Raw genomic sequence first — 25,269 nt, forward strand, 5'->3', positions numbered from 1 at the left:
AAGAAAGTTAACGTTCTCTATTGGGAACGTGGTATACATTGACCAAATTTTGCATTATGTCATTGTCCATTCTGATTCGGGAGAACCCGTCCGTATTAAATTTCTCAGGAAAGTATGGGACTGTCAATCAGGTGATTGAAGGCCCTTTTGTCCGGACTAGAAGGAGTTATTTCCGTGACGCTGCGACTTACCCGTCCTCCCTTCTCGGGGTAACACTGGCAGCCCCCGCTGCAGTCTCTCCCTCCGCAGGGCACATCGAACTTCTTCACGCCCTGCACGAGGAAGCACAAAGAACGTGTTATCGCCAACGCTGTCCGCTACGACACTAGCACATCATCTGTGAGAGCCCGTCCAACCCCAGCAACTAGCTCTCCATTCAAAACAAGTAGACCTTACTTTTTAGAGCAGTTCTAGGCCCTCAGCAAAGGGTACAGGGAGCACCCGTGCACCTACCCTACCCCCCTACACATGTAGCCATCCCTCCTCCCAACAGAGCGGCTCATTTGTCACAGTCGATGAGCCCACACTGACGAGTCGTCATCACTCAGAGTCCAGAGTTTATACTGGGGTCACTCGAGATGTTGTACCTTCATGGTCAATACTCCTTTTAAAGGTGCCTACTCAATGCCAGAAGCCAAGCTAGGGCCTGGGCTAGTCAGGGAGGACATCCCCCTAATCCAGGGATCCCGTGTGCAGTGCGCCCATAGGGACACTCTGTGTGAAGTATTTCAGTGTGAAGGAGAAACTCCCGGTGTAGGAAGTGGCCCTTCATTCTCCTGGAACTGTGGGGGAGGCCGCCCCGAGGAGGGGTGTTCAAGGTGAGCACGACGGGGTTAGGTTCCATGCTGGGCCCCATCATACAACACGGATCCGGGTGAGCTAAAGGGAGAGGGGCTTCCGAGGGGGAGGAGGACCTTGCAAACACACTTCACGGGTTCACCGACCCTCACCCCCACCACAGAGTTCTTGACATCCTGGTGGTGCCAACAGAGGGCATCCCTTCCCTTCTCTCTGTGAGACCCAGTGGTTTGCAGAAGGAGGAGGGGATGGAGGGAAGAGGCTTTCCCGTCTTTATTTGGCAGACTGTTTAATGAAGCGAGGGGTGAAGGGAAGGAGTTCTCTGCTGGGACAATCCCAACGGTTCCAAGGCCTTGCTTGCTTGCCCTTGATCTCAGTATTTTAGGTAAAGGATGGACTTGGACTTTGCACTAAGACTGTTGACAGCACAAAATAGTTTGAGTAGGAAGTGACAATGAGATTGACCCTCTTCTCTCCCCTTCCTGATCAGCCCTGCCTCCGCCATCTGCATGACCCAGAGTTCTCTGCTGGGACAATCCCAACGGTTCCAAGGCCTTGCTTGCTTGCCCTTGATCTCAGTATTTTAGGTAAAGGATGGACTTGGACTTTGCACTAAGACTGTTGACAGCACAAAATAGTTTGAGTAGGAAGTGACAATGAGACTGACCCTCTTCTCTCCCCTTCCTGATCAGCCCTGCCTCCGCCATCTGCATGACAGGTGACTTACGCAGCAGCGCAGGGGAATCCCTGTCTGCCTCCCGCCTCGTCACCCTCGGCCAGCCCAGCAGACCGCCCAGCTGGCGGGCACTGATACTCAAGGGGCCCTGGACGTGGTTAGCTTCTGGCGAGCGCCAAGCCAAACCTTACCCCGCAAGCGACACTCCCCAGATAACAGACCATTCCAACTTGACACAAAAGAGCATTTCGCCACATTTGTTTCATTCTCTTCTAAGTTAAGTCTCAATGACTAAACAGGATGGTCACCTGGGGACTCCCTCTGCTAAGCCTTCTGTCTGTTTTTCATGCTAGCGCATCAGCCAGGTCTTCCCTGTTCCCGGCTCGTGTGCAGATGGACGTGGTGTTGGCTGGTCACCTCCGCGACGCCCACGAGCCTTCCTGGACGTGCAGCCTTGGACGGCCGCACAAGTGAACTGTGACTCAGAACTACCTGGCCAGAGTTTACCTAGGACCGCAACGACTACCCAGTGTTCTTTTTGTAGAGATGATAAACTCCTGTCCTGTGCGAACAACCTTCTACAAGACGGAGCGTTTGAGTCCCACGTTGCTTGTGTCCCCACACTAGCCTTGACCTGCTCTGGTATCTGACGCATCATCACTACTTCGAAGAATTCAAAAAAATCTGAAAATCTCAAACCAACACCTTGAAGCCTTTTGGATCTCTTGGTTATCATCTTGTGAGACAGTCTGAGTTCCGTAGTAGAGAAATAAACACATTTAAAATCCTTTCATGCCCTCACAACATGTTTCTAGGTATGTGCCATTTTTTTTCATGGCTTCAATGTTTATATATAGTGGGGCTCATTTTTAAATCCTACCATTTTGGATATTTGGTCTTTATAAATCCAGCCCCACGTGAAGCCATTGGTTTTATGGATTACTCTGAACGCCAAAGGGAGACGTCTAGATGGGCAGTCACATTTCTACTTTGTATTACGTACGACTGGGATGCGAATAGGGGGCTTGGCAGGTGTCCCTGGTTCCCACAGTAATTCATTTGCCAGTTGCCTGGAAAGCACAGGGGGACGCCTCGGTCTAAGGACTACAGGGTGAAGCATAAACTCACATTCTCCATCTGGAGTTTCATAGGCTTTTTTTAATTTTGATTTTAAAGACACTTGCCAAATCCCTGGATATAAATCAATGGTTGAAATGATTTTAAATCGATCTAACAGACTTTCTGTCCTAGATTTAGGATATGTACTGGACGTAGTTATAGAAATGAGTTCTTCACAACCTGCTTAAAATTTAACAGTGCTGTTTGCTTTTGGAGCTGGGACTTGTAGGTCTGGTAACTTCTCATCTTGACGCTTCCTCGACCATGTGCCATGGCTCAGGGACCCCGTCTCAGGAGGTGACGAATATGTCACCGAGAGGCAGGCTCCCTCCACAAGCCACAGCCAGTTTCCATCACGGAGATCCCAGCCCTGTGTGTGCGTGTCTGTGTGTGATGTGGTGTATATGTGTGTGTGATGGGATGTGGGGTGTGCGTGTGATGTGAGGTGTGTGTGTGTGATGTGTCCGTGTGTGTGTGATGTGTGTATAATGGGTGTGTGTATTTTCCCATCAGCATCTTACATCTTGCATAGCCTACAGAGGGATTCTTATGAATTCCAACATCTACAAGAGCTCTAAGTACCATGAACTGGAATGTCAGATCTCCAGGATGAATACAAGTATTTACTTTATTAGGGCAGAGCATGTGTTCCAGACGTCTCTTAGAGATTGAACAAACCTCAGACCTGAGCTTCGGTATTCCCCTGATGGGACACGAGCTCTGGAACGTTCTCAAGATACAAATGCCCTCCTGAGGACCTTGGATGAGGAGGATGTGAACGGCTCTGGGGGGTCCCCTGTCTGCGTCCCCCGAACAGAAGAATACTAAAAGCCCCCACCCACCACGGCCCATGCTCCAAGCCTTCGGGTCCACCCTTGATTTTACTGCTCAACACAACTCAGGGACGAACCTTGATCCTTCTTGTCAACTCCTTAGTAAAGATGACTGGTTTCCTCCCACTGCACACCCACCTCAAGACTCTGCCCACCACCCACGAAGACGATTCAACTTCAGCGTTGCTAGGACGGCATGCTTTCCATCTGCAGCCCCAAGACTCCTCAGGAGCGTCAGCTAAATTCTCCACTAGTTTCTCATGTCAAGCCTGAATTCCCGTCAGTACCATTCTGTAGAGCGATATTCCCGCACGCTGCTCTCCCCACGGCCCCCTGCAGCAGTGCCCGTCACTGCGCTCACCATCCCAACACCCATGGAGGCATGCTGCTCGGCACCAGGCCCCGGAGACTCCCGGAGACCCAGCTTGAGGTGCGGAAAGCGTCCACTGTCACGGATCACACCGCACCCGCCCAGCTGAGCTTGTCTGGATGTCCTTCACCCCCGGGCACAGAAGGACTCACAGCCAAATGAGCCGGATGACGGTGAGGATGCCTGCAAAGTGGGAAGGCCTACCACCCCTCGAGCAATCCTGAATCTGACAGGCACGCGCTCACACGTCCTCGCACTTACACAGAAACCACTCCCTCCCGGGCTCCAGAAGGATGGAGGAGCCCGGGCCGCGTGCTTCCCAGCTTGGAGTGCTCAGGGAAAGCCTTTCCCTCAGCTGCGCCAGTGAGAGGGCTCCGAGCTCCCCAGTCCCACAAACATGACAGCTGCAGGGCTCTGGGAGGTACGTTACCCCCCTCTCCCTTTGCAAACTCACTCAGTCGTTTCTTCCTTCTCCACCAAATGTTTTCTCTGGGCTGAGTGCTGTGCTGGGCCACGGGTATAAAGTGGGGAACAGAGAGTGTACACAAGCTCACAAGTAATCGAAGAAAGGGGCAATGACGCCTGCACTCTTTAAATTATGGCAAGCGCCATGAAGGAGAGGTGGCATGAGAAGAAGGGTCAGGCCGGGTCATAGAGAGGACTGACTTAGCTGGGCCCTCTCCCTCGGGCTGTACTGTGCTCTGTTCTCCCTTACTGGTCTCCCCCGCAGAAACCAACCTTCCTGCCTTCTGACCCGAGGCCCTCGCTGCTACAACCTGGGGAACACAGAGCTGCCAGTCTCCGGGCCTAGGAAAGCAAGAGCTTTGGGTTATCACCATCATCAGGGAACCAAGGGCATCTTGGATTGGAGTGAATTTGAACCTATTCTTCATAGGACCCCCAGGATTCCTTGACATTGCCCGATCCCCCAACTTCCGGCCAGGACTCAATTTCAGCCCATTGTGGCTTTATGGTCCAGGACAGGCGTGGGGCATCTTCTGTCCTCCTTGCTCCATGAAAGCCACCTCAGTTGCTACCAAGATGTGTAACCACTTCCAACTGTGGATCTCACTTCCCAGCTCTGGAAGGAGTCCAGCTTGAGGTGTAATCACTAACTCCTTCAGGACCTGACAAACACTGCGCCGACGCCGTGGGTGCCCCTCTCCTGGGAGCCCCACCCCACCCTCCAGGATGGGCAGAGGCCGAACGGAGGCTGGGCGAGCCACTGCAGACACGGAGCAAAGGGCACTAACCCTGCGATCACTGTAAGCGCGGGACATCTCACCAAGCGTTGTGGAACCAATAGCAGTTGTTCTGAAAAATAAACGTGAATTCTAAGTTTTGGGAAATAAGACAGAAAGCGGCTTATACATAAGCAGCACAGTAGACCAGGAATGCCTCTGAGCTGCACCAGAAGAGGTGAAGTGGGTACTTCTTGCAAAACAATGAATAAGAACAAAAGCCATGTTGGCAACGGAGGGGTCGCGTCGGGGGAGCTCGTGGCGAAGACAGCGGCGAGCAGAGTCTAGGCAGGATGTGTCCGCACACAGTGTCCCAAATGAGCTGGGCGTGGGGAGCGGGCTCACAGACGCAATGTCGGAGAGGCGCTCGGTCTAAGCGTGCAAAGCCGCTGTCTTGTCTGGACCCTGGACACACCCAGCGTGGCGCGTGGACGCAGCGCCTGTGTCGCCAGGCGCTACTTAGGAATGCAGGCCCCACCTCAGATTTCCTGCATCAGGACACGCTTTCTAACAGGCTCTCCACGTAGGCACGCTGCTGTGGCTTCCTGGAACCCACCCCCTTCAGTGGAGAAGAAAGTATATTGCCCACGGGTCCCGTGTGTTCCACTCCTGAAGAGGACATGACACGCTGTCCTGGGGGGTGCCGGCCCCCAGACTCCCTCTGACCCCTGCCACCTGCTGCCCGTGCAGGGAGGCTCTGGGCCCTGAGCCTCTCACGGCTGAGCTTCTCATCAGCCCCCCCGTCAAAGACATTTCACTTCTCTTTTCCTTATTCAGAACATCCTTTTGACTCTTCTCTTCTGAATTCTACCCTGCCCTGAATTGGTAGCCAGCATTGCTGTACTAATTAGAAATTCTAGAAATTAAGAATGACCCAATGTAAAAGTACAGATATATTTTCTAGAAACCTGGATATTCTACTCAAGTGGAATGCAAGAGATGCTGTTTCCAGTATCAAAGTGGAGACCTTTGAGCAAGAGATTTTTTTCTGGGGGGGGGGTCAGGTTTTTATATGGGAGTTCTTTTCTTCAGAATCTTATGTGAATCTCGGCATCATCACATTCAGAAAGATTTAAAAAGACGTGTATTTGCACGGACATTCAGTTCATCCTAGACACACCCAAACCACCCTACATGCGTGATCTACATTCCTTGGTGAATCTTTTGCCTCTGGGAGAACAGAGGTTGTGGAATCTTCTAAAGAAAGCCAGTTTCCAGCTTCCTGAACCAGGCATCTATCAGGTTCAAGCAGAGAACGTCTTGCCTTGAGCCACGGGCTCTCTGGCTGCCAGCAGAGACGGCTCTGCCACCTATAAATGGAATCCAGTCGAGTCAGAGAGGACATCGGCAGGAGCAGCTGCGAGCTTAGGGGAACATCCGGTCCCGTGTGCGCTGGCCCTGTCTTCCCTTTGAGGCATCCGCTGGCATGAGGGGAGCCGAGACGCATGCTGCCCTCGTTGGGTATCACGTAGCATCAGCCAGAGAGGAAAGGCTTTTCCCTGCTGCCCGGTGCAAACTCTCCATAGATGTCTGAAGAGTGGCCGCCTTCAAAACATGGAGAAAACAGCTTTTCTCACTTCTCCCAGCGGCAGACTTGTCCTCATATTTAGGACATTTAAAAATAGGTTTAAATAACAACTTGAATGCCAGAAAATAAAACACACAAAAGACTTCGCCTCTTTACAACAAGCTATTTCTGTAAGTTACCAGAGTGAACCGTACATGTCTGTTAAGGGAGCAAATCCGTGGACACGGACCCAGCTTTCTGCAGATGGGAGCACTGTTTAAAGTTGATACAATATTTACAGATGGAAGAAAAAAAATATGCAGCATTGTTCTGGAATCGCACATAAGAAATGAGTATTAGCCAAATTTATAGGAAGATGCAAGAACAAAACTCATTTGTCCTAAAACAAAGAATATTTTGTCCTCTGCATGTTCCAAGAAACTTCTTGTCCAAGAAAGTCTTTCTAAGCCAATATACCTCCAGCCAAAAAGAGCAAGTCTCTGTAGGGAATTTACAGATCTTTTACCATTGGACTGCCCCCAGCATCTAACCCCAGCTTCCTGTACAGAGGGATATTGAATAACCCATTCTAACAGACACAGAAGACAGACATCCCTTATTGCAAAAAAGTAGTCATCTTTCATATTTAAGGTAAAAAAGTCTGTACAAGTCTTTGTCTTTGTCACAAGTCCAGTCAAGCCCGACTCTTTAGAATTATCCTTTTAGTCCAAAAAGAGGCCAACAAAGAAGAAAGCCAACTTGGGAACAAAGTTCCCAGTAAAATTCTATTAGTTTATCAAAACAGGAAATATAAGCCATTTCCGTACACGCAGCTTTAGAAATTAAGGAAATAATTCCAACATGGTATTAGCAAGACAAAGCATATGGCAGAGGAAACCCGACCAGGGCCACTCCACACAGAACAAAACCCTCTTCCCCATAAACTGGGTGGGAAACCCTGCCAGTTCAGCTTCCCTTGTTGAAAGCATTTCAAGGGCGCCCATGAGAGAGGTCCCTCGAGAAGGATCCTGAGAGCGTCACCAGGTAGAGGCAGTGAAATGACTGATGGAGAGACACGTGGGCCCATCTGAAGCGAACGACTCCAGCGGGCTCGTACCGACGCCAGTGAGCTTCAGAGCAGTTGTGCCTGAGTCCCCAGCCTGTCCTCGTGGGGCTGGGAGTTTGGGGAACGGAGTGGGAGGTGAGGGCGTTGTGCTGGGAACGGGGGTTCAAAGGACAGACGATGAGCTGCAGAGAGACTCTCAGGGCGACGGTCTTCCTGCGCTCTGGGCCAGGTGAATACCTGCGGGGTGGCATCACTCCTGCTGGCTCGCCTCTCCCGCAGACGTCACTGGGAGGCGCTGCACTCGGTGTCTCCCCGGGCCATCGGCAACAAGCCACGTGACTTTATACTTGCACACTTATATGTTTTTATGAGCAGCGACGGCCCGTCTCCACCCTCTCTTTCTTCTCGGGCAGCTCAAGGTCTGGGGGTGTTTTCCCAACAGAATCGCTACTAACAAGACGGCCGAGGACAGCCGCGCTCTCCCGCCGGGAACGGGGTGCTGACCCGCAGGACCGGCTAGAAAATGGCCAGCGCGGAGTCTGGCAAGACGGGGCGGGCCGCTGGCAGGCACCGGGAGTGCGGTAGGCCAAAGGCCGGGGCCAGACGCTTCCACGGGTTACATCATCCATGCTTACGACATTTCAAGGAGGCCAAACGGCGGACTGAGAGCAAGGTGCCGAAGTCAAGGATGAGGAGACCCCGGGAGGGGCTGCGGAGCGTCTGTGAAGTGGGCAGCGATGGGCCGAGCGGAAGATTCAGGAACACAGCTCGGGGCAGAGTCCAGGCAGGGAAATGACCTGACTCGGCTTGACCGCGGCATGCTCTGCACAGAACGAGCATACGGATGGCCTTCCCCCAGCTCTGTCGGGGGATCATTCCAGGACGTCCTTGATGAAGTCCTCCACACCGTCCAGACCCAGCGGTCAGCGCCACCCCGCACAGGCGGGGCCCGCTGGCACGGGGCCCCAGACCTAGGAATGAGGGCTAAAACCCAGCCAAGGCTGTAGGCTGTAGGAGCCAGAGCTTCCTTAGAAATACCTGGCCCAAGGCTAGAGATGATCTCAGAGTGTGGGTGGGCCTGCCTGCAGGTGAGGACAGGCGGCTTTCCTGGCGGAGCAAGGAAGAGGTGGGTGTGGCAGTTCCTGTTACACACCTTCCTTGGCCACCCTCCTCCCCTCCTTCCCTTTCCAGGCGACGGGCAGAGTCTCCAGCGAGGAAGCAGGCTGGCACGCGTCTGGGCGGGCGAAGGTGTGGACACGTGACACCCAGCCATGGAGTGCAGGGGGCATGTGCGCTACCCAGAAGCATCCCTCCTGTTTCTTGTACCACATCCTTTCTACAGAGCCACCTGGCCGCCACCCAGGACCTGTCGAGGACTCATTGTCAGGTCCCTTATTAGGTTCTGGGTGGGGTCTGTGAGTTGTCTCATCCTGAGTCACCAAGACAGGGAAGGCCCAGGGACATGGGTGTGTAGTTGTTGTCAGGAGGCGGGCAGGTGTGAGCTGGGGAGCGTGGGGCTGGGGGCCGGCTGGGGGTGGACTCCACAGGAAGCCTTAAGAGGCGGCACGGTGCCGAGTGAGGACGCCTCACAACGCAGGTCCTCTCCATCCGGAAGGTTGAGAGATGTCCTGTCTGAAGCCCAAACTGTCTGTGTTTTCCGGCATTTTCCCGGTCACCTACTGCCCAGATTGCTTGGGTTCAGGTACCTTTGAGGTCTAATGGCCGTCGGTGTCCTGGAATTTTTTCATTGTTCCCATCACATCCACGGCCGCTCACAACACCTGCGGCAGCAGCTCTCAGCTCCTAAGACGGCTGAGGATTGATTCTCCCAGCAATTTACATATGTTTACGGATCTCGTTTGAATGGGAGCTTATTCACTTGACTCCAAACACTGATCTTGAACCTTCTCCTGCCGGGGACTCCCTAGGTCTTGAGTTACAAATGAAACAGTCCCCCAAGCATCAAATGAGAATGAGTTTTCTTTTCCAGCATCTGAAACAGCTCGTTTTCTCCATAAAAGTGCCTCCTTACCAGTCCCTCTCACTCTGCTGTGACGGCTCCTTGGCCACCCAGACCGTGGCTCATGAAGGCTGGGGCGCTGCCGGGCTGACCTACGTGCCTGTGCGGGACATGCCTCAGCCCTCTGGACTTCTCCCCGGGACGTGGTCTGCTCATTGACTGCTAGAGCCCCCTTCTTGTTGTTGCCGTGACATCAAGTTACCACACAGAGTGCATCACCTGAGAGCCAATGTGCACGTCAGCTGTGTTGCTGGAGCTGGGGTACCTAAGCACACACGTACACACACAGGTCGAATGAGATCAGATACTGGAAGCTTCTATGTGGAGTCACTCGACTGCTGACCAGACATCTTCGGTGGGTCTGTCCGTAGACCAGTTTCTGGAAGCCACTCTCCCTCCACCCTCCATCTCTCCATCCGTAATGTAGACGGCCACCATTCCTGGTTTTGTTCACTGATGCCTGGTGTCTCAGTCTGTTTGGGTGCTAGAATGAACTCTCATAGGTTGGGGGCTCATGAACAGCAGAGATGTAGTTCTCCAGCGCTGGACATCCGGGATCAGGGTGTCAGTGCCTCCAGCGAGGGCTCTGCCTGATTCAGACAACAGCTGCTGCTGCTGCTTCTTCTTCTTTTTAAGATTTTATTTATTTATTTGAGAGAGAGCAAGAAAGCATGAGCAGGGGCCGGTGAGACAGAGGGAGAAGCAGGCTCCCCGCTGAGCAGGGAGCCCGATGCAGGGCTCAATTCCAGAACCACTAGATCATGACCTGAGCCAAAGGCAGCTGCCCAACCAACTGAGCCACCCAGGCGCCCCATACAGACAGCATCTTCTTGCCACGTTCTCCATGAGGCAGAGAGAGGGCCAGAGAGCTCTGAGGGCCCCTTAATGAGGGGATTAATGCCATCATAGGGGCTCCAACCTCATGACCTAATCATCTTCCAAAGGCCCACTTCCTCATATCATCACCTTTGGGGTCAGAATTTCAACATGAATTTTGGGAGGACACAAACATTCAGGTCAAGCAGCTGGCTAGGTGGGTAATCATGTCCTTTTGGTGTTAGCCCTCTGGTTAGAGCCCACATCAGGCTCTGTTCACAAGATACAACACTCTGGTTACATTTCCTCTGGTCCCCGCACCCCACTGCATCTCTGGACCAGCATGCCTTGCTTCTCCCGACACCTGCCAATCTGAGTTCTGTTCTTGTCCATCCACCATTCCTGGGCTTTGAAGGTCTCCTTCTATTTCAACTCCAACCGAGTGCTTAATAAAATATTTTCCCATGAGGGTGGAATGTTAAGGATTTTAAATGCACTGAATATGAACACCTCTGGATCCCATTCTCCTCAAGGAGCACACCTTTGTACAAGCTGTGCCCTTCAGCCTGGAATGTTCTCCCTCCCACCTTACCTTCCCATCCACAGAGCTGAGACCCACTCAAACACTCAAACACAACAGCCACTCACCCTGGGGAACAGCGAAGTCAAATCTGTGTTGATTTCACATCTCGTCCCTACTCACTCTTTTTAAGTACGGGTGTTTCTGCTAGAACACAGTATATGACTATTTCTGAAAAAGCCTCACATCCTGCAAAATCACACACCATACCAACAAGATCTATGGGAAAAAAGTGTTTGAAGGCAGGCCACTCAGACCTGCATGACTTTGTAACCAGGGCACTAATAAATGAGTCCTAATCCCAGGAAAAATAATAGCACAGTTGAACAAACTGTGTAAAATTCCCAATAAAGTAAGGAATTACTATAATAATGGTAGTGCTTCACCTTGAAGACCAGCGAAGGCAGGAATCTGACAGAAGAGGGTGCAGAGAAGCGGCAAGAAGGCTGAGCGGCACAGAGCAAGGGCCGTGTGGCCAAGACTGGGAAGGAGGACACAGCAGGTGCTTCGGGGGAGGGGTGTGGCCCCACAGAGCCCAGGGAGAGAAGGCCACCACTTGGGCATCCCACACAGAGTTGAATTCTTCGACAGCTTTCCGTGTTCGCTGTTAGTCTACCCGCCTGTAGCTATGCTGTTACCGGCGGGCATGAGCTCACGTGACTACTTCCTATAACGACTTTGCTCTCCTGTCGAGCAGCGATGGTCTATCAGCGGGTCCAAGTGACAGAACATGCACGCGGCAAAACAGACTGGACTTCAATACCCTCTCGCTCGCTGCTCATCCCAGCGTCACTGTTCTCACCAAAAAAGGAAGACATCGGCCACGTTAAAGACGATTTTTGAGGAAGGCTACTGTCACGCAGTCATTTTTATAGCCGTATGGATACAGTGCTCCGTGCTGAGGAAAACAACTCATCAGGAGCTTTCAACTCTCGCTCGAGAGGCCGTCCATGTAATTACAGCCAGGAAGGCGCATCCTTACCATGCACGCGCACAGAAGTTTCTAACGTTCTATTTAGAATAAATGCCCGTGAATATGTGTGAACGATTATTCTGTGTATGCCCTGCTTATCCAGTGAGAGACAGCCCAAGACATCACTTAGGATATGCATTACCTCACACATTACCTTACTCCGTTTTATTTATTTATACGGCATGTTAGTTCTTGGTATTCCTGGCAGGGAAGAAAAATGTGTACGTTGTTAGTGTTGGCATAGGAATTGGCAGTGAATATTTAACATTGTTCTTGAGAAACGGAGTGGCTACATCTCTCGAAGCTATTTATTCCAGAAGAGGATGCCCAGTTAAGAGCCTGATCTAAAACCCTCCCCGCATGCTAAATTTGGGGGGAAGTCCAAGATGAACATACATGAAGGAGACAGACTTAGCAATGCTCTTCCATAATACAATAAGATTTCTGTCTGGGTTTGGTAAGGACTGGCCCAGGCGAGGCAGGAACTGGTTTGTGTCGGCATGCGAGGAATACCAGCAGTCTGCCTGGGCAGGCTCGAGTCCAGACCTGAGAGGCTTCGTCTTCTCAGACTTGACAGCAATCTGAGTCAAATCACAGGGGCTCTGGGGCCACGGAGAGTCCACACCGAAACCACAGTCACTTTGTGTACCTGCTGGCCTGGCTTCTGGGGTAGAATTTCTGCATTTCTGCTTGGCTCTCTCTCCTGTACGTACCCAGCCAACATCATCATGCCAGGCAGCTTTCAGAAGGTATCGACGTTCGCCTTTGCCTATCAGCAGTGACTTAGGACCCCCTGGCTGTGAGTTTAGCGGTTTCTCTCTGCACCGGGAGACGGTCTGTGATCACATCTACTGTATGTCGCAGCAGAAGCATATTCTGGGGCCATCTCAGAGTCCGGGTCGGGGCAGAGCTCTCAGTTACCGTGTGCACATGACCCCTGGGATGTCCATCCGCTTGGCTAGTCCAACAGCGACTTTCCCATCCCACACTTCTCTTTGGTGCTCAGGAGGCTGTTGGGCTTCTCATTCTCGGGTTCTGGGCTGTGTGCTCAGAGACCACATACGATAGTAATTACAACACTGACTTACCAAATAACAATTTCCCTGGACGAGGTTCACACCAAGTTTTGGAGCTTATCTCCACTGCGAAGGCAACATCGGAATCAGCCTGCGCACATTTTTGGGATGAAGGCCCGCTCTGTTATACTCGCACTGGTGGATGAAGATAGTTTATCCAGCCTCACACCCTGCGTGTGGGGTCTCTGCAGGAGGACGGGGTCTCCCCGGGCCACCAGGGGGCTGCGGTCCTGTTTCCTGGCCTTTGGTCCGGTGCGCGCATCCGCATGGGGTCGCGCCTGGAGCTGCTCTCCGTGGGGCCATGTTTAGAGGGACAGATCCGGGCTCCGGGCTGGCGCCCTGGCGCCGTGGACCCGGGAGTCATCGTTACCCCATATGTCCTTTGGTCTCCTCATTTGCAAAGTGGGTAGAACCCACCATCCCTGCCTGTCGGGGTCGTTGTCAGGAGGAAACTAGATGAACCCGCAGCATGAGCTGAGCCATGGCACCTGGCACAAGGCAGGAAGGGTTTGCTAGTCACGTTCTTGACCTTCCTTTTGTCCCACCTAGAGGAAAAGATGCCAGCCTCTCCTCACTTGCGGTTCAGATCCACGGACAGAGCAAGTGTCCACATTTTAACTGTTTAGGGAGACTGTCGCTTATGGAGACATTTGAATGTTTTATGGTCTTCGTTCCACAAGCACGCACACAAGGCTAAACCTACAAAGAGCTTATGGAATTAATCTTGGAAAGGCGACACGTCCACGTACTACCAATTTCTCCGCGTTAAGATTTCGAGAGGGAAAATTTAATATGCTAATTCATCTTTAATAATGGAATTCTTTTTAAAAAAAATTCAGTGAACAGCTGGCATTGGCATAATTTAAGCATCTCAACTATGCTGACTGTTGTACCCAAGGTCACCCCGTGAGTCAAGGTCACTTGGGACTCAAGCCAGGACCTCCTATTCTCTTTCCGTCACTACGAGCCTAAGATAAAAATTCATGAATACTGTCTGAGCAACAAGGCTTGTAATTCCCCCAATGTATCAAAAGTGCTCTTATCATATTACAAACAACTAACATGCTGAGATTGTAAACATCCAAAGAGTGGACTTCCTCACATACTTTCAGTGATGTCATCTGGCCCTTCTTCCATATCCGCTTTTATTATGCTCCTGTCCTTTCAAAACAGAGTCTGTGCCACAGTACAACAAAGGCCAGGAAGTGTCAGTACTATGGCAGTGGGACGGACCTGGAAGCCAGGACAGACTGATAAAGTACAAACACCTCTGGAGAAGAAAGGGATCAGTCCTGACACAGCAGTCTGCCCTGGCCTGGGTGAGGCCGGGTTCCCCTAGGCCCACGTCTTAACACTTCTGGTCTGTGCCTGGAAAGTGAATTACCGAGTTGCTTTTATCAACGGACAGACACTCCCCCCAACATGTCTTCTAGAAAACGTCTTTCAGCGCCTGCCACCTGTTATGCACACAAGCACCAGGGGTCTAGAGGTGACCAGGCGGGCCCCTTGGTCATCAGTGTCGACAGTAAATACTGAACAACATAAGACATGCTATAATAAGATTACATGCAAGGAGCAGGAACAAATGGGAAATAATTCTTACCCGAATTATTGTGTTTTTAACTTGAATTTCGGTTGCTTATCTGCATTGTTTAAATGAATTTGCCTTACTGATTTGAAGCACATTTCCAGTGCTTTCTACATACCAGTGTGGACTATCCATCTGTCCTGATGATCCCTGGAGTCTTCCCATGTCCACCTCCACAGGGACTGGATCTGTGGCAGACACACGCCCTGACTACGGATGGAAAAGTGGGTGGAAGTGGTGAGCACAGAGCCTCGGGCGGGAGGGGAGGACGCGGGGGTGCAGGCATCACGACACTGGGGGCTGAGTCCAAGGCCGTGCTTGCCATAGTTTCCCTCTCGACAAACACATGTGAAGCAGAGAGCTGTGCCTCTTTCCCAACGTTGTCATGATTCAGAACTTCCTTCCACCCAACACGCCGTCCTTGGGAGGCGAGTGCTGCCAGGAGCCCCGGCTCCCTCACATCCCATAAACAGTCAGGCCAGTTTGCTGAAGCCTTGCCCTTAATAGACAATACTTCTCTCCCCAGTAGCCACCCATGAACATCTCCCAGATTCAGGAAGGGATGTGGCCCTTTGAAGTCCCAGCCAGGGGTGCCCCCAAGGTCACCTGGCAGAAAACAGCCAGAGGAAGGGCTGAAGAGGATGTGGGGTTGTGTGCACCCCCCCCACCCCGAGTCCGGAGCACTAAGGCTGGAGCTTGCCTTGACACCACTTAACAGTCAAGGGCAGCAGGACCCCGAGACACTTTCAAATATTCTCTGTCCCTTGACAAGTCTTTGTACCTCAAAACAGCCTCACGAATTACAGGCGTGCTCTGCTTTCTCCCAGAACGGGCTCGCAGGGCTGGACTTGTAGGCCCCTGGGCTCGCAGGACCCCCCTTCAGAAGATGCGCCCACGCAACTCAGACATTATGCCAAAATTAGGGCCGGGGGTAGGGGTGAAGACCGGGACCTCCACCTGCAGAGTCCTGGCGCTGAATATGTTCCTTTTACATGACTGCTCCCCTGTCTCTCGTCCCGCCTAATCTCTTTTCTTCCTTTTACGTCTTTAGAGTGACAAGTCTTTGGAAAGGGCTGATTTGCTGGGTTCAGACGGCGTCTTATTCGAGGCGGGGTGATCTGGGGCTGTGCAGAGTCGCACGCTTAGGCTGGGCTGCTGTGGCACTGGCCTCGGACCAGAGGTTCTCAGACTTTAAACCATGGAAGCCATCTGTGCTCTGTGTCCCCTTTTCAGCCACCCTCAAGGACTTGAGCTGTGCTTACAGCACCATCGACGACCAGATGGACCCTCTTCCAAGTGGCGTCAAGAGCGCCAGTGCGCTGGACCCAGTCAGTAGAGTTCCCACAAAAGCAAAGAAATCTGATATTCCCAGCTTACTCAGCCTCACCATGGGTCGGTGTTCAATTTCCGGAATGCTCTGAAATGCTACAGACCACCCCTACTTTGGGGAATCCGGGGCAGCCCACCCCATGTCCCTCAGCGATGTCCTTCCACCCAGTCAACAGAGGACCTGTTATGGGCCCAAACTCAAGCCTGAACCTTCTGGAGCTGGAAAGGACTGACAAGATGATCAACTCAAGTGCATCCCAGCCTCCTTTTACTGAGGACCAACTTTGGATGGCATTTTCGGTTTTAAAGTCTTAGGCTTCCAGACGAAGAGGCAATGGTACTGCTGTAAGACTGAGGGTTGGCAGCATCCCCTCACGGGTCTGGAGAAGCTGACAGGTGTAAGGCTGAGTCAGGCGGGTATCAGATGCAGGAGAACCCCGGTTCCACCTGCAAGTTTCATGAGAACACCGGGCGCTACCGAGACCTTAGATAACTCCCCACAATTAAATACCAACGTGCAACTCCCTGGAGTGCTTGAACGCATTCAGAGCCCCTCCTACTCCGGGAAACCTTGCCATGCCTGTTGGCATAGTAACAGGCTGCCTCTCCTGCATCCTCTTTCAATGACTGAATTTGGTAGTCTTTTCTGGAAACAATGAAGAGTAGAAGAAAAAAAATTCCAACTTTCTGACCCACTTAAACACCAGTCACTGAACTTTCTTTGAGACCCATGGATGCTCTCACAAGATTGTAATGCAAATAAAAGGTTGGAGAGAAGCGGCCCCGTTGCCTCCACCAACAATGCTAGGGAAGGAGCATCACAGGCCCTGGCCAGAGCCTTGTGCAAGACTCGTCACAGCCAGCCACAAGTCACTGCTTAGAGGGCAAACACCAGTTTCTTCCTTTTATGGGGCACACACTCTTTCAAAAATTGTCCTGCACATATTTAAAAAAACAAAACAAAGCCCTAAACAAAAAAACTAAACTTCTTACTCAACGCACAATGTGACCTCCCAGCTAGAACATAGCAGCCTGGAGCTCTTTGCTGGTGGGGCCAGACCTGGGGAAAGGGTAGGGGAGGCCACCAGATGTTTTCTTAGCTCTTGACTCCATGAGGCTTTCTTCCTCTTGTGACAGTCAGGCTAGCGTGCAGGAAAGCAAGTCACTGCTCCCCACGCTGGCAAGTGTGTGGATTTCCTTGGCTACCCTGTGCTATTCCCCCCTCATCGTTCAGAGAAGCCATCCCCCGATCTCAGCTTAGCTTCTCAGCAGACGTCCGTTACTTCATCCACTGGGAGACCAGGCAGTCCCCTCCCTGGGGAAGCCTTTTACCAACTCATGCCACCTCTTGACGCCTCTTCCCTGGTCTTACAATATGAGCATCTTGTCTCAGCAGCTGTGCCCTTAGTGGTTTTTCCTGTCTGTCTTGCATGCGCGCACACACGCCACTGTTCTCCATTTCCACCCTCTTTACCAGCTCATGGTAACGGGTGCCCATTGATGCCTTCCTAAGAGTCTCAGCTTGAGCTCTTCCTGCGGACCATCTGTCTGGCCTTCACTGCCTGAATATTCTTTCCTCCCTTAAATTATGGAAGATTCTTTGTCTCTAACTATTAGAATCAACTAGTGAAGTGTTCATAGACTACAAAACGTGTATAAAGTTGATTCAATAAGCATTAGTGAAAAGATCCAACTTAAAAACCAGCTTAGGACATAACTGAGCAATGGATAGCCCTTAGACCACATCGGACTAATGATGTACTATACATTGGCTAAGTGAATTTAAATAAAAAAACAAAACAGCCCTTAGAGTGGTAGACGGCCCATTTGGAAATTCGTTCTGGAGTGCTGTAAAAACATGCCACTGGCTTCGTGAAACAGCAAAGCACCAAGAATTGCCACTTCAAGTTGTTGGTATCATGCTGTTGACTTTCAAAGTGTTTTCATCGAGCGGGCCAGGTTTAAGCTTTGTGAGTACCAAAGCTTTATTTTTAACAGTTGAAGTGTTTGCTTTATCCTGAGCTGTCCCGAAAAATGTCTTGGGGACACGGGAACACACAGCAAAGCAAAGGAACTTTCTGGAACAGGAGCATTTCAAATTCTGGTGAACACACACCAGTACCGGTGTTAGAGGTCCACAGCGGTCAGCCACGCGGCGTGGGCTTTCGGACCCGCAGGGTGAGGCTCGATGCAGAATGTCAATGCCCATGCCTTCAAAAGCACCAGGCCTTGCCTCTCGGGCTCGGAGAATTCCAAGGTGAACCTCTCTGACCTGCTGTAAACGGGTTTCCCTCCCGACCGTGACCCACTCTGCTGCTTGCCCTGGCGTTCCCGCCTGCTGTCCTCTTGGCGTGGGGCCGGTGGCCGGCTCCCGGCCAGGGCAGATGCAGCTGGACCACTGTCTGGGCCTGTCTGGCATGTTTGGCTCCAGTGCCCACCAGTTGTGGGCCCTCACCAGCTCTTTTTGGTTGGGACATCCTGTTTCAAATGTTATTTTTATGATCCCAAGTCACAGAGCAGTGCCTTCTGCACCAGACCTGGGATGTGCAATTATTAGCCTCACAGTGCCCATGTCCCAGTCCCGATCTATGGAATCCGAAGCTCTCGGGCGGCATTATCACCACATGAGAAACTTGAGCGTGCGTGGTAGTGAGCATATATTATAGTCCTGTACGTACAGCATACAGCAAGCACCCGACGTATGTCATAGAGAGACACATACAGGTCTGGAGTGGGTCTGCCTCGCTTGCCCTTGGGCCACAGAAAAGTCACTGCTGACCACTGCCAGTACCCAGCACCCCTGGCAGGGTGTGCTGTGACCCGTGCAGGAGCTGCGGCGAACGTCCCAGGAAGGCACATACTGCCACCTGGGGAGTGACCTTCTGAGAAGCCAGCCCACAGCCTGATGTGGACACCTTCCCGGTGACCGCTCAGGGGGAGAAGATAACCCGCCCTGGCGTGAGGCGTCTGAAGCTTGCGTGCCGAGACTCCGACTCTCAGGAAGGCCGTGCTCGGGTCGAGGCTCTGTGTATACAATGTTCAAACATCCTCGGGAAGGAAGCTCACGGGTCAGCTGTTTGCAGGTGATGCTGCTGGTGACCCCCAGGCCCCGCCTCCCGTATTCCCCCAGCAAAGCCTGATACACGTGACGAGGGCCCATTTTCCCTAGTAAAGGGATCGAGTGTGTATTTAACTTGCTTCCCCTTGAAATCGTTCTTTGCAGATAAAACGAGGCCCATCTGGCTGTCCTGGGGTAGGATCAGAAATAAGGCCCTGGGTTCGTACCCGGGAGGCCTGAGACCAGCTCGGCTTCCTCTGCAGCCCTCCAAAATGCATTTTATTTTAAGGAGCCTAGAAAAACCTACTGTTCAGCTTCATTTTGATTTTCTGAATTCATCTGTTTTCATGAATAGTGTCATTATATTCAACAAGTGTGGTATCATTAAAATCCCTGCATGTTCATAAAAGATCAGCTATGCTTGAGACATACAATCAGACATGTCATCAGAGAGAGTCATTAGAATATTTTCCAGGAAAAGAGGAAATGGTCACATTTAATTCTTTATAGCAATGTGCCAGAATAGTGGAGAAAATAATTTGGAATAGCTGAGACACCAAAAAAGAAAGAAAAAAAAGTTTTGTTTTGTTTTTGTTTTTAAACTCTGGAATATACACAGATGTGGACTTCTTTAATTTTTATTTTCACGTGTGTCCACTCCAGGTAGAGGGCAGTTTAGAAGTAACAGAGTGATGGTGTAAAGTCAGACTGGACTGAAGTGCGTTGCTAACAGGAGTTAATAGTGCTCTTACTTTTGCAAAGAACAATATAAGTGGGCAGAAGGCAAAGGATGGAGTGGTGGACGGTCCAGGTCCCCAGGAGCTGGGTGCCAGGCCTACTAGCTTCCTTCTGTCTCAGCTGGTGACTGGGCTCGAGGACTACATGGTCCTGAATCCACCCGGGGAGGGCTCAGGGGCCAGTGCTGGGCAAAGGACACTATACATACCGTCTTCCCTCTGGTCTTTTCTCTCATACTTCTTCTACATAATTGAGATGATATTTCATATAAAATTCCGCATCCTTATTTTCTCTTTATATTATACATTCCCCCCATACTACTAAAAGCTCTTTATAAACAAAAACATTTATGATATGTTGACTGCAGATTTGTTCTTAAGGGACACACCGGGATCTTCTTGCCATGATATTATGCACAGAGGTATTTTCCACATTTCCCAAATTATAAATCCACGGTGCGAAGAACGCATTTGTTTCGCTAATAAACATTTCAGATGTGTGCGCTGGGACCATGATGCGCATGGAGCAAACGGAACGCTGCTCAGCTTGCAAATGAAAACCTGGCTCTCACTCAGACCGGACGTGCGCGTGGATACCCTCCGCGTGAACGAGTAGCCGTGACCCTACTCACTTGTGTGCAGCCTTATTCCGTGGTCCAAAGACGACTTCGGAACAGAGTCATCTGGACACAGCGCAAGTGCATTCAGACACGCGCCTGGCAATCACACTCATGAACAGTGAAATGCCGGCGACGTCCGCTGTCCGTGCTTGCCAGACAAACAAGCAAGCAACCACAAACCCACGCGTGAACTCACTAACACAGAAGTCCTTCGAAGGCGAGGTCACGCTTTGGAAATGTCCAAGTCAGAAGCGGTGGTTCCTGAGTGTCTCTACAGCCGAACGTAACGGCTTACGACCCTCAGCTCCAAAATGAGAAACTGCATTGACGTCCCTGGTAGTTCTCACACATCCCCGCGTGCAGGCAGCGGGCTAGGCACCCACGCCATGGTCCCACGCTCCTCAAGCTAACTCTGTGACCGGGAGCTCAGGTGAGCCACAGCGGCGAGGCCCCGCGTCAAGGCCGCTGGCACGGGGCCTGACCGCACCGCTAACTGAGCTCTCTGGGTCTCATCTGTAAAATGAGGATCATATTAGTTCCTACCTCACGGAGCTAGTTAGTCACAGGGTTACTCGTTATTGTGAAGGAACCTGGGGGAAGGTATGGAAAGCACCCAGCCTCTGAGCCTGACATCCGCTCCTATGACTACTTGTAACTATTTGTAGTCGGCCAAGCAGACGTGACCGTGGAAAGGCCTCAGAAAATACAGAAAACTGGCAAAGGAAGTCAGACATGGGAGAGACAGTGTCCCAGCGGGAAAACTCGGCAAGGCACCGTATCCGCGAGGCCTCGAAGGGCAGGTGGGAATCCTGCCGGTGGGAATCCTGCCGGTGGACATAGCTGCGAGGAGGGCGACATTCACATGTGGAAAGGGTCATTGGGGGTTGGGAGGAGTGCCAGGGGCTCGGGAAGGCTCTTTCAGTTTGCTGGAGTGTGCAAGGCTATCCCAGAGCGGGGCTCCTGGGGTCTTGGAGTCATGATGCTGAGCCCCCGCCCTGAGGAGTATGAAGTGGGGAAGGGACATGCTGATGGTCCCACGAGAGCTGGTGTCCCGGGGACGAGGCAATGCCACTACTGGAATGGCCAAACAGGGCTGCAGGATGCGGCCAGCCTCCCTGTGCTCAGGCAAGCGGAGAGCGCGTGTGGTCTGGGATACCCCTACCGTCAGCCATCCTAGAGAAGCCAGGAGATGTTTGGAGAAGAAATGTGCTTCCAAACATGGTCCACGATGAAGAGGGGCAGACAAGAGGTGGGGGAGGGGAGGGGACCCGGCAAGTGTGCAGGTCCAAGAATGCACCCCCTGTTGCAGGGAGAGGGATGAAGAAGCTCGTGACTGTCACCACAAGCAGGGCAGAAGGAGCTGGCTCCGTCAGGCAGGCTGGATGGTGGATGGACATTAGGTCCTGGGATGGCAGGGCTGCAAGGGGGAGTGGAGAATCCTTAAGTTTCCCAAGTACAGGAAGGATTTCATTAATGACATGTAAGCAGCTATCTTACTGTAATGACATGGAGTACATTCCTGCCTAGAGATGGGGCCAAGGCAGAACGACCTTGAGGGCTGCCATACAGACATCTCTCCAAGCTACAGCATCAGAGACCATCGGAGTTCCTAAGTCACAGGGCACAGCTGGTCCAGAGCGGGACTCTCAAGAATATTTTCTCGGGGTGATGGGTGGGCCTCAGGCACAGGTACAATCTCCCTCCACCCGACGCCTCTCTCAGTGGGTAGAAAACACCCTTTGCGGAAGCCTCGCCGGTCCTGGTGAGCACCTGGCAGGTGCGACACCTCTCACACCCACCTTCTCACTGTGTTGGACTCAGTGAAAGGACTCACATGGCTACCACTGGAAAAATCACTGCGTGTAGCTTGTGAAGAACGCCGACTGAGCTCGAGAGCAGACTTCCCCGTCACGGGAGTCGGCACACATCAGAGAACACTGCTGACATGAGAAACGCGCTCCACGCCAGTTACACGGGAACCGCGGCGATGCTGGGAGGAGGAGTCACTGCTCGCCTCTCAGAACGTAGCTCTCGAGGATGGCAAAATACGGTAGAGACATGGAAATGGCATCTTCCAGTACAGGTGAACACGTTAGAAGACCAGATAGATCCGTGTTTCGGGAGCCCAGCTTCCCTTGCCTTCTGCCTGCCTTCTCAGGAACACCACCGATGTTCAGCATTCCACACTCAACATTCAGGACAGAGGAGGGAAGGGGGAAGCACGGCCTGTGAGAAAGGCTGTGTAGAGGGAGCTGTTGCACCTGTTGCCCAGTGACAGGAAAGGCATTAGTTTGTGCTGTTGTCCTTATTCCTGCTTGATTCTGTATTTGACTCTCTGTTCTAAACCTAACTAAAGACGAGGAGGGCTTGGAATATGGTTTCCAATGGCACCATTCATATGGCATTTTGGGGATCATACAATTGAAAGGTGAGCTCGGGTTCTGAAAATAGCTTGTGTATGTTCTAACATTCATTTCGAAGCCTACTGGTGGAACGTATGTGATATGTAGGAAAAGGTTTTGATAAGCATTCCCTGGTTTCATATTGCTAATGTATTCTATGCAGTATGATAACGCAAGAAAAAAAAAGAAATAGAAGGCATGAGGACTAAAAAGGAAAATGTAAAGCCATCTTTTGAAGATCCAAGGACTATATGTATAGAAAATACAAAAGAATCTATAGTAAACTTTTAGAATTAATGAATGAGTTTGAGAAAGTATTAACCATTAGAAAAATTCATAAGCTGGACTACATTAACATTTAAGACATCAGCTTATCAAAGGACATCATTGAGAGAAAACGTGAGCCACCAAGCAGAACAAAGTATTAGTAACACATGTAGCCAAACAGGGGCATGCATTGAGAATAGAGGAAGAGGGGCACCTGGGTGGCTCAGTCAGTTAAGCATCTGCCTTCGGCTCAGGTCATGATCCCAGGGTCCCGGGATCGAGCCCCATGTCGGGCTCCCTGCTCAGTGGGGATTCTGCTTCTCCCTCTGCCTCTGCCCCTCCTCACTGCTCGTTCATCCTCTCTCTCTCTCAAATCAATAAATTAAATCTTAAAAAAAAAAAGAGACTAGATGAAGAGATCCCAAGTCATTGTGAACATGGACACCCAAGAGAAAAATGGGCATGAGACTCAAACCAGCAGATTACAGGAGAAAATATCCAAACGGCCAATAAATATACACAAATTGTGCTTGACCTCATTAGTAACGAGGACATACAAACACTGTGAGAATAAATATAAGATACTGATTTCTGCTGGTTGTTTTGAACCTGTGTTTGGACTATTGCCTCAAGCCTCCTACTGCCCTTGGTCGGAAACTTGGCTCCGTGGTTGGGAGCGGTTTGAATCTGAGGGCCTTTGGGGGTCTGCTGGCACATGTTCCTGTCCTGTCTCATCACTGCGGTGGTCAGGGTCCAATGAAAGAGGGTCAGGCGTGAGTTTCGTGGGTCAAGGCAGCTGAGCCCAGGTGGACTGCCTCACAGCGCCCGTTCCGTGTGCACCTGACCACTATGACAAGTAGGGAAATTCGCGGCTTCTCTGTCTTTACAATGGCATGGAAATCTCTGAGATGAGTGTGATGGAAAGTTGCTGCAGAAAACACATCACGGAGATTCGGGGTAGATACCGCCCATGCCAGCAATTTCTATTCTGCCGTGACCTGGCATTATCAACTGGTTTTATTGATCTATTTTAGGTCCAGTGTGAAATGCTCAAGGTGATCTTTGGAGGATGATTTAAGAGCTTTGGGGTCTTTCTAGAAGAAAAGAGCATCAGTACATTTCCTTTTGTAAAAAGCTTTGTGGAAAGAAGAATATATTGCTGACCCCAAGAGAAGCTGAAGGCCCAGGGATTATTTAAATAGCATTTGACGAGGAGCTATTTTATGCAGAAGCTGAGAAGACGTGAGACACACCATAGAGGAATGTAGGCAGTGAAGACTCCATACAGCCTAAGAGCCTGATTACTGAAGTATGCAGAGAGGAATCACTCAGCCAAAATAGGTCAAGACAAGCAACCCCGCTGCCAGTTGCTGGGAGAAAACTCTCCTTAATTGCTGTTTGGGGAACTAATTGGTCCCAGCAGAAGCTTCTAACAGGAGGTCTTCAATTCAGAGGAACAGGGCCAAGCCCTCTCCCTGTATGGTCCCTCTATGGTACAGCCTGGGAGGCACGCTACAGTGGGGCAGAGCACCACGCGCCCCCGAGAGGCATTTCAGGAGGAAGGCGGACGGCCAAGGATGGCAACCTGGACAAAGAAACAGATGGAACTTTGCTTTGAACCATAAGAGAAACCCAGAAATACTGGCCTGAGGAGGTTTTAGCCAATTTTCAGAGTTGCTTAGATAAACTGTGAACAAGCAGACAAGGAGTGTTAATAGATTTCAAGGGATTTGCCCCAATCGAGCTGACATTCTGGCTGGGAAGGCTCTGGCATGGTCCTGCCTCCCCCCCACCCCAACACCTCCCAGCTTCCTTCCAACTCGCCACCCACCTACACAATGAAGCCACCCAAGTAAAACCTCATGTTCCAGCAGTATCTTTCCACGCTCGCCCTGAAACCTTAGCCCTTCTAAACGCTGACACGTCAGTTGTCTGCTTAGTGACCGTTATAATACTGAAAATTCCTTTATTTAGCTTGCTTGAGATGAAGTCATGCAGCTGTAAGAGTGACTTGCAAAACACAGTCAAGTTCCATTCTCAGTTAAAGGGACCATGGAAAGCCTTGAGATCTTCAGTGGCAAAACTTACTACCCACCCATTCCATTAAAAATTATGACAGTGCTCCTGGATTTTAAAAAAGAGTCATTCGTATTCACAGGAAAACAAAATACAACACAATGTTGGTTTGGCAAC

At 51.2% G+C, this 25,269-nt stretch overlaps 1 protein-coding gene across 2 annotated transcripts in view; it reads right to left on the bottom strand.

The window, feature by feature from the left end:
- COL4A2 (collagen type IV alpha 2 chain) overlaps positions 1 to 25,269 on the bottom strand; it is a 163,435-nt gene that overhangs the window by 115,450 nt on the left and 22,716 nt on the right. For both annotated transcript variants that reach the window (XM_045772972.2, XM_045772973.2), the window contains exon 4: positions 192 to 272. In XM_045772972.2, coding sequence (XP_045628928.2) covers positions 192 to 272 — 81 coding nt within the window. The remainder of the gene's footprint in view (positions 1 to 191; positions 273 to 25,269) is intronic.

The sequence above is a fragment of the Ursus americanus genome, chromosome 10 (genome assembly GCF_024610735.1).
Source record: "Ursus americanus isolate L20-20 chromosome 10, mUrsAme1.1.p, whole genome shotgun sequence".
NCBI classification, from domain to species: Eukaryota; Metazoa; Chordata; class Mammalia; order Carnivora; family Ursidae; genus Ursus; species Ursus americanus.